Genomic DNA, 14350 nt, shown 5'->3' with positions numbered 1-14350 from the left:
GATATGTCAAACAGTGTGTCTCATCGATTCTTTTTGCAACAAACAGAAAAGAACAATGGATCCACAGGTCAACTCTTTCAGTCTTCGTGTGCCATGATGGCTCTCAAGAAACCACAGCAAGTCGGTAGGTGTAAAAGGAAGCTTTAGCTTTAGATGTTGTGGAAGATTATGCTTAGATATATCTGAAGGATAAGACAGTGTCCTTTGCAGATGAGGAGTTTTGACTTGGGTAAATAGCTGCAACCTAGTTGTAATAACTTAGGGTTTAAAAACCTCTAAAAGGATTTGTGAACACATCATGAATAATTCAATGAACATTAAGAATTTATTTTGATCATTTTACCCCTGGATTTTAGGTCAATCGATAAGGTCTGTTTGAAGAAGTAGAAAGGGAAGATACTCAATGATAGTGTGTGGACTGCATGATTTAAATCTTTGTAGATAACCAAACCATATCAACTTTGGTATGTTGAGCAGACCAAAAGATTGATTTGATTTGAATTAATATGGTAAATGTGTACGTTAGTCAACAACTCAATCCGCCAAAGCAACAAAGAGAATCTTTCTACTCCCCTTGGGATTGTTTATAACCCTAGTCAAAGTCAGCTTAGCATGAAACACCACTCTCTTCTTTCCTCGTACCTTCGTTGATCCTTAGGTACGAAGGGAATGTACACTATTAACTCTATAGAACAATCTCTTGTGATGATCGCATCTTGTCGTGGGCCATTCTCTATCGTCGCCTTTTATTATTGCCTATGGTTTCCCGTTCTACAGTCACCATTGCCTGTGGATGTTGAAGCTTGCTTCGAGCTCCTTCAAGGCTCATCGGAGTCTCCTCTGCACCGCTAAGGTTGCACAAGCCACCATCACTACTTCCATGTTTCATTGCCCAACGGAGGATTGACAGAGGCCCAATCCGTCCGGAGTGGTTGCAAGCTATTTGCAATCACCGGTTGGCCATAAGATGTCGTTTAACCGAGTGATGACGTGGCATCACTTAGGCTACCTAGCTGACTAGATAATGAGGTGGCACCACGTAGGCATATCCCAGTAGTATGATATCTAAAAGGGATTGAATCCCAGCACGTAATTCTAAATTATCCTAACTAATTTCTTTCTCAGATCATTGATTGAGTTAAATATTGAAAGAGCTTGTAATCACAGTTTGCAATATAGTCTTACAAAATCATTTGACTTAAAGAGAGATTTTAAGAGATAAAACAATAAGAGATGTTTACCTTCGATTTATCTAATTTGATATGACATATTTTAGAGAATGAATTAAGTTTGATCAATTTTACTTTATTGAGTTGGCCATCATTTTATGATATTAATAAATAATAATCATGATTAATAATAATTAATTAAGATTTGTAAAAAGGATGCCAAGGAGTAGGACATATATTATAAATATAAATATTAGAAGTTATATATATAATATTAGTATCTAGAGTGGCAATATGTAATTTTAAGACGGTGAAAGGATGAATGAAATATAATTTGTAGCACATGTACTTTTATATTTATTATTCATATTCCACCACAATCACATAGTCCTGTTATCTCTTGTAGTTAATTATGTTTAGTATTCTAATTTTTATATTTTTAAAAATTATATTATTTTTATACTTACGAAAGTAAAATATTTAATTTTGTTTCTCCTTGTTAACTGTACTGATGGAAAATATCATACGTATTGTCACATGTAGAAATGGTGCTAAAAAAAAAAGATAATTTTAATTTTCACCATCCAAAAATATTAATTTTACGTAAGGAGAACTTTCGTAAACATTCACTATCCTCCCGGATGACCTATCCAATAGTAGTGTTAATCATATCCTATGTTATTAGTGGCGATACTCATATCCTATACTATCTCAATTCTCGTACTTTGCTCTCTTACCTAATGCTTTCGGTTTTACGCAAAGGTTGATGGCTCTTTGTTAACGATAAAAATTAATTTATTTTTTTTAATCTTATTTTAGTGTCATTTGTGTATCTGACCATACGTGTAATATCTTTCGTCAATTAAATTAAATTAAAAAAATAAGATTAAATATTTTATTTTTATAAAAATATAAAAATATTAATATAATTTTTTATAGTAAACTAAATGGGGTAATATTTAGTTATGTTTCCTATTATAGTGTCCGTTGGAGATGATTCCTTTTAATTAACGATATATGCTCTTTAACAATCACACGGTTCATATCCAAAGCTGATGACTGAACCCGTGAAGTAGGTGCCAGTTAACCTTACGAGCGTCCCGCGATGTCACCACACCACACTCTCGTGTAACCCTAACCCGAGGAATAACCTTTACGACCACCCTTCTCACTGTCTCTCTGACTCTGCGCTTCTCCGTGCGATTCGATCGGAAATGGTGAGGAAACCTCGCTTTGCACTCTGTCGAGCTTCGTTTTTTCAATGATCAGTGTCGGTTTGGAGTCAAAATTAAGTTTATCCGGGCCTGTCAATCTTTCGTTTCTTTGCCACTCTCGTTCACTTTAATTCATGTCCTTGAGATGGAAGAAGCATCTGATTCTGATTCTCTATAGTCTTTTGAGTGAAAAATGGGGATATATTTTTACCCTAGCTTCTTCCACTTGTTGATCCGGAAGAATTACATCGAAGTAAGATCGATTGGCGCTGAATTGGGAAATTATGGGAAGAGGAAACGGGATTGTCTAGGAAAAAGATGAGATTCAGGTTCCAACGGTTTCAGTAATTTGATGGTTAGAGTGGGTTCTTCTAATGTATAAACCTTTTCCCATATTGATCGGACAAAAAGGAGAACTTTTGGTATTTGCCTCCGGTGGGGATGAATTTGGTATACTGCTATCCAGTTGTAAATCGAGATACTTGATGCTTTTACTTGAACCTGGTTGATATACCTAACCCTGCTTATGAAAAATAGGATGTTAAATATCAAGTGGTAGAGTAATCCAAGCACAATCCAATCTTCAGATGATATGAGTTGGCTTTTGATTGGTGTCTTGGAATATGACATAATCCGACCTGATTCATAAATAGTACAAACATAAATTTATACTATTTTTAGTAAAAATAAATACTAAATCTTGCATGACCCAGCTGTACCTAAACCATTAACTTTAGTTGTAGCTGCAATCTGAGTTCTGATATGAGAGTTCCAATCTAAGTCAATTATTCTCATGATCTCTTAATACCTATAAATTATCAAATCATGACATAAAGCACTGCTTTGAACTTTATAGAATGTCTAAACTATGAAACCTCGTGATTCGTTTTAGGAATAATTGTCCCTAGATTGAAAGATAGGCTGATATTATAGTTACTTACAGAAGCCTGTTATTAATATATGCTAATGCTTATTGACCGGTAGAATACTGCATATAAAAACCACTGTGTTATGTTGCTTGGAAATTCTTTTTGTTTGTGCTGAGACAAACTTCGTTCTGGAGTCATGTTATCGTTTTTTTTTAGACCTTTTTCAGCATTGATGTAAACTGAAGCCTAGATTGGTAGCATACTGCATAGACAATTTTTACTTGTTTTGTCATATGTTTTCTTCGGAATAATGTTGCCATGACCCTTTGCATGTTTTGCTTCAAAAAGTTGGTACTGATTCAAGTGGTTTTATTTTTATAGACACCAAAAAAATCTGTCAAATATTTTCGAAAGATATTGCCTTTTGACATTGATGGTGCTGATCCTTGCCTTGAACTAGCGTATGTAAGTATACAAACATTATATGGATGGTGCTATTTAGATGAGTTAAACTGCCCATGAAAATTATAGGGGTAATATCACCTCTGGCACACCTGATGCGTAGTGTTTTTATATTTAAGTGGAGAGAATAATCCTGAATTCAGTGGTAATGTTGCCTCGTACACCTTATGATTGTAATTCGTGTATGTGGATCCCACATAAGATATGCGAGAGATGTCTTTACCCCTGAAAATTTTAGGAGTGATTCTGTCCAAGCTTTTCCCAACATGATGTTGATGTTCTCATTGAGTTGGGCAGCTCAGTGCTGTATGCTTCAAGCTGCATGTAAATCTTTTGAACTAAGAAGCTGATTTCTCTTTTGATCCCTGAATCATCAAAATACTTGTTTCACTGAATTAACTTTCACTTTGGGACTTTACTCGTAAATGTATCAATTTTGAACTATGATGGTAGGATTGGAGTATAAGATCAGCAATGAACATTTTTTACTTAATTCTGGACTAGCAAAAAGCACAAAACAGGAGTACTATATGTCACGTTTCTGATATCTTAGGCACTACATAGTTTACTAAGTTTAACCTTTAATGAAGATGTTTCAGATGTTTACTAATTTGTGTTGTTACAAAATATACAGGCAAACAGGCACACCATTATTTTGATGCAATCATCTCCGAACAGGGCAACCAGAACATTCATGGACTATGACTCTATTAGCCAGGCTATGGATGGTACAAACTCTTTTAGGCTTTAACATGCTGATATTTTCATGACTGTTCATAAAAGTTCATCACTGGATATTTCTTATCTGGTAAATGTGTTTTTTACGGAGTCCTTATATATCCAATTTATGGGAAATTAATGAAAGTTGTGGTTATTCCTCCTGGATTCAGATAGTAGAATTGTGAACTTTGATTGTTCACTTGAACTGAAGTCTCCATCATTTTCATTAGATAATGTATATTAAGAATGTATAACATTTACATCATTTATGCAAGGTACATCAAAATTTAGGTAGATAAATAGATATATGGATGATGTCTGCTATTTGCTTGTGTTGAGCAATGCCAATTTGTGAATTTAATTTGTATTAATATAATTTAACCAATATATATACTTGATATAATGGAACTTTATTACTATTTTTACAATTCCCTTGCTACCCATACTGCCAGATGACTCTTGACACCTGCCAAAAATTATCAGAAATTGTTCCGAAATCAATGTAGATATTTTCCTTTCTTCAGGCCTTCTATTTAAACTTGGAAGTTTTAATATGGTTATGCATTATTTTATGAATGCTTTGCCAACTACACTCTGACATTTATCTACCTGTAAGCCTGATGTAATTGTTGAATCTTGGTTTCTCACATGAAGCCTTACTGTCTTTAAGTTATTATTATTATTTTTGTTTCTAACTTCTAATCCTATCACCATGTAATTTGAAGGAGTGGATGCTGACCTTGTGCATTTGTTAAAAAATTTTAATTTCAGATATGTAGATTCAAGTGGCAACCATCTGTAGAAGTTAACCTTTTCTCCTTTTTTTTGCAAGAACTTTTCTATTTGAACTGCAAGGTTTCAGCCTCAAATTAGTGCCCTAAAGTTCTGTCACAAGGCTGTGGTTAAATTCTATGTCAACATAGTCATTTCATGTCAATACAAATTGTAAGGTAGGTCGTTTGAAAAGGTTCCTCGATTCTTTTTAGTTTCTGGTGTTTTTGAATGTGGATGAAACTCCCTGCATGCAGGGCCACAATTTAGTAGCGATAATACTGTCAATATCTTAGGGTAAGTTTTTAGCACGCCCTGTTATATGCCATGGTTATATGCTTTCTTCTTGGTGACCTAGTTGGTTGTTGTCCCAACAATGCTCATTTACTGATGTGTTTGTTTTTCCCTTTTTTTTTCCTTAATGAGGTTGATCTCAACTGTTTCATCCACCTGATTTTTCTCAAATAATTGGGTATTGCTCGCATTTACAGGAATTTGTGGGTTGTACGAAAGAAAACTCAAGGAGATAAATCCAACCATCCAAAACATCACCTACGACATTTCAGATCTTTATAATTTTATCGATGGCCTAGCAGACCTCAGCGCACTGATGCAAGTATCATCATATACACTTCCTGCTGCAGTAATTTCTTTTACCTACTAAATGAAATGTGTTATTTTCTTTCTGCTTGCAGCTTTGACCACTCAATTCAGGCGTTTCTACCATATGACCGGCTGTGGATCAAACAACGGATGTTTCAGCACCTCAAGAGATTGGCTTCAAGTTAAATTCCGCTAGAAAAATATAGGATGAACAATGTGCCTCACTGCACTATGCTATTACTCACTGTTCAAATAGAAGGGAGCATATATTGGTACAGAATTCTGTTATTAGAATCTGAGTTTTTTTGTTCATCTGCTTAATGTGGTTTACTGTTGATATATTTAGAACTGATGTCTGCCTTTGTACTCTTTTCCAGTTTCTTCATTAAGATGATTAGTATTATAAATTCTTTGGAGTTCTCATCTGGCATCATATTTTCTCTTAAAATTAAGTATTACACTGCATGGAATAACCTTCAAATGCCTATGAGCCTTGGCATATAAATAATATTGCACATGAATTAGCCTCTAAATTTCTCTTAGTTCTTTCTAAGTCGAGATTTGCCTAATTTTTTAGCTTTCTAATTTATCCTCGAAGAATAATTCTTTCTGAATGAATCACATGAAATAAATATGGTTAATTATATATTATCTCCCTCCCCTCACTTTGATTCCTATTAGAATCGTGGTCTCTATACTTAAAAAATTTAGGATCATTATGATTCTGAAAATAAAATAAATGATCTTATTTGTCCTAATGTTGTCAATTGTATTGACGAAAAATATAACATGTAATATCATGTGTTGGATCGACATAAAAATAATAAGTAAAAAAATAATTTTAATATTTCTTCTGTTTTTAATAAATTTATTAATAAAAAATAATTTCATGTGAATAAAAAAAATATTAAAATTATCTTTATACTTATTACGATATTATGATAAATAAAATTATTTATTTTATTTTTAAACCTATAAGGATGTTAATATAAATTCTTTTAGTACAAAGATCTGATTCTAGATCATAGGATTCAAATATAAGGGATAATATATAATTAACTCAAATAAAATCTGAAGTATTCCTACAGGGATAATATATAATTAACTCAAATAAAATCTAAAACATGACCAATTTAGATAACAGAGGAATAGAAATCCCATAGATCTCCCATATATCTGGTAGAGAGCTTCTATCTTGGATTAACAGAAAGCACAAACATAACAAGGCATCTGGCAGCAGTGCAACAGTAGGAACTTTATGCAATGACCATTTCTTTCATATACATGTTGAAAAATGGGGATTCCCTCAATGGTTACAATTGGAGTCTCACAATTGTGAATCCACAGGACAGCTCAACTTGTTTGGCCAATATGGATTTCCAAACAGCTTATACAGCAACATGGACTGATACACTTCATGAAAACACACAAGTTCACACTACAATGCAAACCTACATTTACAGGGCCAATGTCTAAAACCCTGACATACATCTACACTACTATTTCTATACATCAAAAGCAGGAAGGATGATGAATTTTTGAAGAACATATGCATGAAAGTTAGTTTGATGGGGAGCTATCTTCTTCGTCTTCTGCGATATTGAACAAGAACTGAGGCAACGAGGCAATGCGAGGGAGATGCATCAGCAGCTCCCCAAATGAATCTTTCCTTGAGATGCTCGCTGCCGTCTTGGCACCCGAGATATCGTTGAACTCGCCTTCGGTAGGTGGAGTGTGCTTCTCTGATGTACCATCATGGAAGTCATTGTCGCCAGCGTTTGTCTGCTGGCTGTGGACTGTGCCAACATCTTTCTGGAGCAAACTGCAAAAGGAATTCACCTTTGACATGACAGATTTTTCATCAGAGGCAGGCATCTGAGAATCACTGAAGAGGCTCTGAACCAACTCTTCCAACATCTCTTTGTCAGGTATAACCATACCCGACAACTCGGGATTCCCCCAACTGATCTGCTCAGAAATGCAATGCCCTATTTTGTTTACAAAGTCGTTAATGGACATCGAAGGCTTGAGTCCAGGGAATTTCCATTGATTCCAGCAGTTTTGATTCTTTGTCTCTTCAGTTTCCACCGTACTAATTTCTTTCACCACCCGACGTTCTCTCACTAAAACAAAGTAGAAGATAAGAAAAAAAAAAAGGATGATTGCAAACAGTAAATTGCATTGCAGGTTAACTGATCAATAAATTAACATCAAATGAACTCTGTGGTAAAGGAACAATAGAAAAGAAGGAAACGGAAGTTGTGGGTCATATCTATCGCCAGAAAAGATACAAATCAATGAACTGATGGAATTAAAAAATCTATCACCTTTGCTCCAAACCATAGTTATCAGAACTGGATCAGACTGGACTTTGACTGAAAGAAAAGAAAACCAGGCCCTCTTCCATTTGGGTCCACTTATAAGCTTAGATGAACAGAAACAAAAGGCAAAATCTGGATGATGTCAAGCTGTATGCACCATACTAACCAATCTGCTCGGAGCCACCAGAGGAGGACAAGAAGAAGTGGAGATGGAAAGGAAAGCAAGGGGAAGAAGGATAAGAGATGAGGAGGAAAAGGTAAGGCAAATAGGAAGGAGGAGAAGAGGAGTATGATGAGGAAAAAGGTAGGACGAAAACAGAGGAAGAAGAAAAGGAGGAGAAGAGGAGAGGAAGCATGAGAAAGGAAGTACTCGGCCATCGTTTCTCACCTTCCCAGGATGGTTTCTGACAATGCTCCTTTAACAGTGCATCAAAGGATGGCAAAGATACAAATTTAAATGTTTTCACCACGTGCAAAACATTGTGCTTTACAAAAAAAATAAGTTCCAAATTAATCCCTTGCCAAACGAATGGTACTAAGCATGATATTGAAATACATGGATCACAATGACTTCAATTTCATCTATTCAAGTAATATTTCAGTATTCTTTTTCTTTCTTTGTGGTTCAAACTACAAATTCTAGCAATTCTCCAAAAGAACCAAACAAAATAAGCAGAAAAATAGTGCTCGACAACAAAAGAAAAGCCTACTGGTTATTATAGAAATTATGTACTTCAGTTCATAGTCTATTAATCATCAAGAAGACATGTCTTCCATAAAACAGAAAGTGCAAAATATTTAATTTTTGAACCATTATGGCTTGAACACACTATCATACAACAGGGTTCCAAAACTACCTGAGCTTGGTGAGTGGATTTCGCCTTTAGAAACATCAGAAAATGTACCGACAGAATCCCTTACATCACTCTTAAAAGAAGTTGATGTGCCAACAGATGTGGATGCAGAATCTTGAAATTCTTGAATTGCAGATCCACATTCATCCTTCAGCTTATCAAATGGATGGCACTTGTATTCCTCTTGATGATCAAACACAGAACTCCTTGGTTCAAAGAAAGGGCTTTTTAAAATGTTATCTGGTTCTTGACTTAGTGCATATAACCGAGGATCACATTGGATAAGCTTCTCAAAATTCTTATTTAACAGACCTTGTGGACATTGCAGAAAATGCCTCCTGTAAGAAAGCATATCAGAATTTACTACTAGTGTTGACCTATTAAAAAAAATCAAGGATTCCAAAGGATCTGAAGTTGCAAGTTATCACTTACCAGTCGCAACTTATCACTTACCAGTTACTAATTAATTGGCACGAATATAAAGAAGCATACAATTGACATGTAATCTAAATCAGTCACTAGCTTTGAGACAACCACTATTTCAAATACAAATCTGAACATTATTCAATCAATTTGAAAAAGCTCATTTGAAGGCACAAAACCAAGTAGATGACTTGCAAAATGAGATGTCACCTGGTGAATTTACACAGTTAGCCAACTGTGAAAACATGCAGATGCAAGTTGTCTCGTATGTAAAGTTTTCCTAGTTTCAAGTATTCTTTCAATTCTCCTTAAAGTAGATCAGCTAAGACCATCCCCATGCCTAAACACAGTCATGTAACTCACATCATTCCTTTTAGTACTTTGCATAAGTGACACATTGTCCACCACATGGAACCATATATTGTGAGTCACTTAGCATGTAACAGGTCAAGAAAAGATCTTGCTTACTGGAACTGGTAAAGGAAACCATGGTATGTTAACAATAAGACTAAATGGTACAGGAAAATGCCCAGAGAAAACAGTACATACATAGAACTGAATGTCTCATTGATCTATAAAAGTGTGAAAGGACCATAATAAATTAAACATCCTTTGTTACAATCAATTAAACATAATAAATGTATTGTTTACCTGTGCATGCTTGCTTGCCCATTAGTGAAATCTGAAGTCGCCTGCCATAATGTATGCTTCCTAGGCTGTGGATTAGTCTCCCTAAAGAAAAGAGGCTGCCTTGCCAGCTGCACAGAAGAAACGAATGTCTTATAAAATCGAGGAATCTTGACAAAATATTGTGATGTACTAAAGCCACAAAAAATACCACTATATTCAAAGTCTCTGGACCATTTTCTGGACAAGTTGCCCTGAGAGCTGTGATATCTGACCACTGGATCTCAATCTTGCTCTTAAGACCACCTTCAAGAATTTCCCAGACAAGCTTCCGCTTTGCAAAATAGCACTTGGCTACTAAATCTCCTTCATACCTTGATGCATACTGTTAAAAAGGCAATAAATTAATCATTCTTAATTCCACTTACTTGTCTTGAAATCAGAGTTAGGAGTTGCTCATAGGCCAAGATCCAACCAAACTAGAATACAACATATGTGTTTGGTGCAAACTAAGCCAATCTTATAGTATAGCGCCAAAGCTGATAATCACATATATGATCAACATCTCAATTTAATATGATGATAAGCCATGCCCGTGGCTCCTCAACACAGGCAAGGCACAACTCAATCTTTAATATTAACAGCTCAAGGTAAAAATGTTATCAATTTAATGAATCATCGTTTTTATTAATTTAAGCTCATACATCAGTAATCCCCTGCTATGTTAGATGTCAAAAATGAAGAAAGAGAAGGATGACCATCCAGATGCTACAATTTCTATCTAATGCATGGAACTTGAAGAAACCACGAGCAATAATTTGCAAAACAAAGATATACCTTAGGTCTGCAAAGATAGCTTTCAGATTTGACAATTACAGTCTACGGAAAATGATAAAGATCTACGTGATCAGATATGCTAAAAGAATAAGAAAAACTTGGCACCAAAAACCAAAGTAATCATATGATGCAAAGTGCTCCATTTCTTTTTTCTTTTTTCTTTTTTCTTTTTTAATCCACTAAGTTAAGAATAAAGAAAATGGAAGATCCAAAGGACATAGTTGACTTACCTCCCAAGCTCCGATCCTCAAAAGGGAAGCTGGAAAGTTAGATGCTTTTATCTTTTCAGTGTTGGCTAAAGCACAAGTGGACCTAGTATCTTTCTTGTTCTCATCCTCTAAGCTCTCATTTTTCATGATGCCAGAACCGACAGCTGCATTTGCTTGAGACAACCTCATCTGAATCAAGTTAAGCAGCGAAGGACTCTTTCGCAGACGAAGACCCAATGGGCTAGGCTCATTAAGCAGATTATGCTGGATGGCCTCTGTTGGAGGCATAGTTTCACCTGTTTCCCACTTCTGTTACAAAGGAATTTAGTAAGATTAACTTCAAAAATGTACCACACTTATTATCTTGACAAATAGATTCTGTAAGATAGCATAACAAATTGCCTATTACAAAAACATGCCAACTCAATTGTCACTAGTATGGCTCAAATCACCCCATATTAAGTAAAGGAGTATGAAAACAAACGAAGAAACCTGTCAAACATTTTCCGCCAGAAAGTTCTTTCTAAAAGCTCGTTCTTTTTACTCGGAAAAAAAGGAGCATTAGCCATACAAGTTAAACCTCACCCATCTATTCCGGTGATGATAAAAGGCAAACTTTAATTATGTGCGCAAGATGAAAACCTCTCCTCATAATTAAAAAAAATCAATAATTATCTCACATTTAAATTCCAAAAATGAAAATAAAGAACTTTTCTTTTTTACAGTCAGTGGTCCAAATACATATTTCTTAAGGCAAATCCACCGGAATCTATATGTTATTCCGCAAAGAAGAAACATCATGATAAAACATTTGCTTTATCGGAACCCTAGAACACAATCGGATCAAATTATTCTACAAATTTGCTCGCTAATCATCTGCAAGTAAAGGCAGATACAAGACAGAATAAAAAAGATTCAGGTTTTCGCTTGAGGAACAAGAAAAAGAAGAAGAGAAGGAACAAGAGAGATCCACCTGTTGGGGAGGAGGGGGAGGACGAGCCATCTTGAATCTCTTATCAGGCGGCCCATGTTCGTCCTCCAACTGGTCCTCAGTTTCCACCTTCACCGGCGCCGGCAACTTCTTGATCGGCAGCTCGGAGTCCGGCCGCAGCTTGCCGTAACTCATCAGCTGAACCATCAGAGACTCCAGCAAACAAGGAAGAAAACGAAATGAACCTTTGACCGGAGATCCACGCAATCTTTCCACTCTGTCAACCTCCTCTAATCTAGATCCCAACAAACCAGAGATCTACTCGAGGGATTGGAGTTGCGATTGGGATTAGGAGAGGAGTCGAAGGAAAACGTGCGGCGGCTTCTTCCACGCTTACCTTCTCCGAAATCAATTCAATGATTCAAGGAATATAAATACACCGGACATTTGGGGGAAGGCGTCCATCTCAGCAAGCGGCCATACACGTGCCGCGGGGTAGCGGCGCGCGTGGGTTTGGAGTTTCTCCCATAGTACATTTATGCCCCAGTGGCGTTCGTTCTTCCCCTTTCACACAAGGGCAGTTTCTGCAGATAGAAAGGGTAACATGGTCTTTTGAGTCTGAAAAGAAAGAAAGGATAGGATCGTGGTGGTGATGTCGGCATGTGAGCGGGCGTGTCAGCACGTGCCGCCAGGGGGGCGGTCCGGAGACGCAGGGGACAAAGGTGGGGTCCGGTTCTGGAACCTTCACTGCTCGGGACGGGGTCCACCTGGTGGCTGGGGGCGGCGCAGGCGCATGTGGTGTCCACGTGGATTTGGAGCTACCCCGTTGTGGATAAAGATCGGATATAGTAAGCGAAATCTGTCCACGGCGGGACAAAAACAGTTCATGCAATGACAAAAGAGAAAGGACAGCTGTCGAACGCTCATCTTCCTAAAATTGCTATATAGGACGAATTCCAATCCCTAACGTTCATAAATGTTGCATACGTCCCAAATTTTTTAATATTATTTCAGATTTTTTTTTTTCCTAAGTAACCATTTTAAAATGTTGTTCACTGACTTACTCTAAATGTAAGGATATCATATATTTATACACACGTGACATTTATATCATCAAAGTTAATATTGAATAAGAAATCTTAACACGAAAATTACTTCAAAAAAATAAACATTAAAAATTAAGATTTAATTATTTTATAAAAGACTTAATGAATCATTATATTTTAATAAGATAGAATAAAAAATGCTTTAAATACTCTTAAATTTCTTTCTAGTTGATCTGGTAAAATTCTTCAAAATTTATGTAAAAAAAATATAACAAGATTTAATTTAATTTTTTCCATAAATATAGACAATGATTATTGGCCCATACTAATCTTGTGTTATTTTTTTAATTTATTATCTAATTAATATGTGAGATTTATTTTTTCCATAGAGAGAGAGAGAGAGAGAGAAGGGAATAGTGTGTATACACACACACACATTTGTGTAAACCAAAAGGAAGAGAAGAAAATGAACACAACAAACACAACTCTTCATATTTTTGGCAATGGGTTTGCTTAGGCAGAGAGCCATGGAGTTTGACTATGGTGTTTGTGAAGAGCTACAACAAGTTTCTACCAACGACAAAAACACAACGTTGTAAAGCCATTGAAGCAGATATATCACAGTTTCAACATCAATATTATAAACAAGCATAGCTATGTTTAAAATGAGAGAAATATCATATAATGTAACAGGATTAGCTTGCATAGTTAATCCCATGATCTACTTTACATGGGGACTTCTTTTGTTATTTTCTGTGACTATAATGAAATCAGCCAAAGAGTTACTATGATGCCCATACAAAATATAGCTTTCAAAAGAGATAAATCATTGAATAAATAAGAAACATATGCTAATTTGAATTCAAGATGAACATTTGGATATTTAATCCCCTAGGGAATCCTATTTTATCAACTTAAGTTTTTGATTTAAAATGCAAAATTCAATTTAAAGGACAATGGTACAACTTGTAAGCAAATGCCAATTTTACGAGACTTCAGATCATTCTAAACTAAATTAACATTGGTACAATAGTAAAGTTGTTATTTACTAACCTAAAACAGTAAAATATTTAAAGATCAAACTAAATACATTAACCCTGCCATGGACGAGAGCCTCATGAACTAGATGCACCATTTTTTATCTAAATTAAATTAGATACAAGTCTCAACTAGTCCTCCCAACTTAATGAAAAAAGATACTACTTCACTTAAATAAGATAATTCAGTTATGGTGATGACAAATTATATAGACTACTGAAGGACAAATATAGTGGTTAATTAAGTGCAAAATTTC

At 35.5% G+C, this 14350-nt stretch overlaps 1 protein-coding gene and 1 long non-coding RNA gene across 2 annotated transcripts; one reads left to right on the top strand and one right to left on the bottom strand.

Moving 5' to 3' along the window:
- The first annotated feature begins 2405 nt into the window (after positions 1–2405).
- On the top strand, positions 2406–6215 carry LOC135636111 (uncharacterized). Its single transcript, XR_010495815.1, has 4 exons — positions 2406–3717; positions 4349–4442; positions 5697–5821; positions 5901–6215. It is a non-coding gene; the product is annotated as an uncharacterized LOC135636111 (long non-coding RNA).
- Positions 6216–7063: 848 nt separating this feature from the next.
- Positions 7064–12414, bottom strand: LOC135637091 (uncharacterized). Its single transcript, XM_065149476.1, has 6 exons — positions 12053–12414; positions 11101–11388; positions 10245–10418; positions 10058–10164; positions 8987–9321; positions 7064–7931 (listed from the first exon to the last, which is right to left on the bottom strand). Exons 1-6 carry the CDS (start codon positions 12215–12217, stop codon positions 7369–7371), a joined length of 1632 nt encoding a protein of 543 aa, XP_065005548.1. The 5' UTR covers positions 12218–12414; the 3' UTR covers positions 7064–7368.
- Between the last annotated feature and the right edge of the window lie 1936 nt (positions 12415–14350).

Source organism: Musa acuminata, chromosome BXJ3-4 (genome assembly GCF_036884655.1).
Source record: "Musa acuminata AAA Group cultivar baxijiao chromosome BXJ3-4, Cavendish_Baxijiao_AAA, whole genome shotgun sequence".
NCBI classification, from domain to species: Eukaryota; Viridiplantae; Streptophyta; class Magnoliopsida; order Zingiberales; family Musaceae; genus Musa; species Musa acuminata.
This window is presented reverse-complemented; position numbering and strand designations above follow the sequence as displayed.

Excerpts from the sequence above, each read along its gene's own strand:
- LOC135637091 (XM_065149476.1), bottom strand. The coding sequence starts at position 12,217 with ATGGTTCAGCTGATGAGTTACGGCAAGCTGCGGCCGGACTCCGAGCTG. Across the intron at positions 10,165-10,244 it reads CAGAGACTTTGAATATAGTG|CTGGCAAGGCAGCCTCTTTT; the intron begins GTATTTTTTGTG and ends TCTTCTGTGCAG. Across the intron at positions 9,322-10,057 it reads GGGCAAGCAAGCATGCACAG|GAGGCATTTTCTGCAATGTC; the intron begins GTAAACAATACA and ends GCTTTCTTACAG.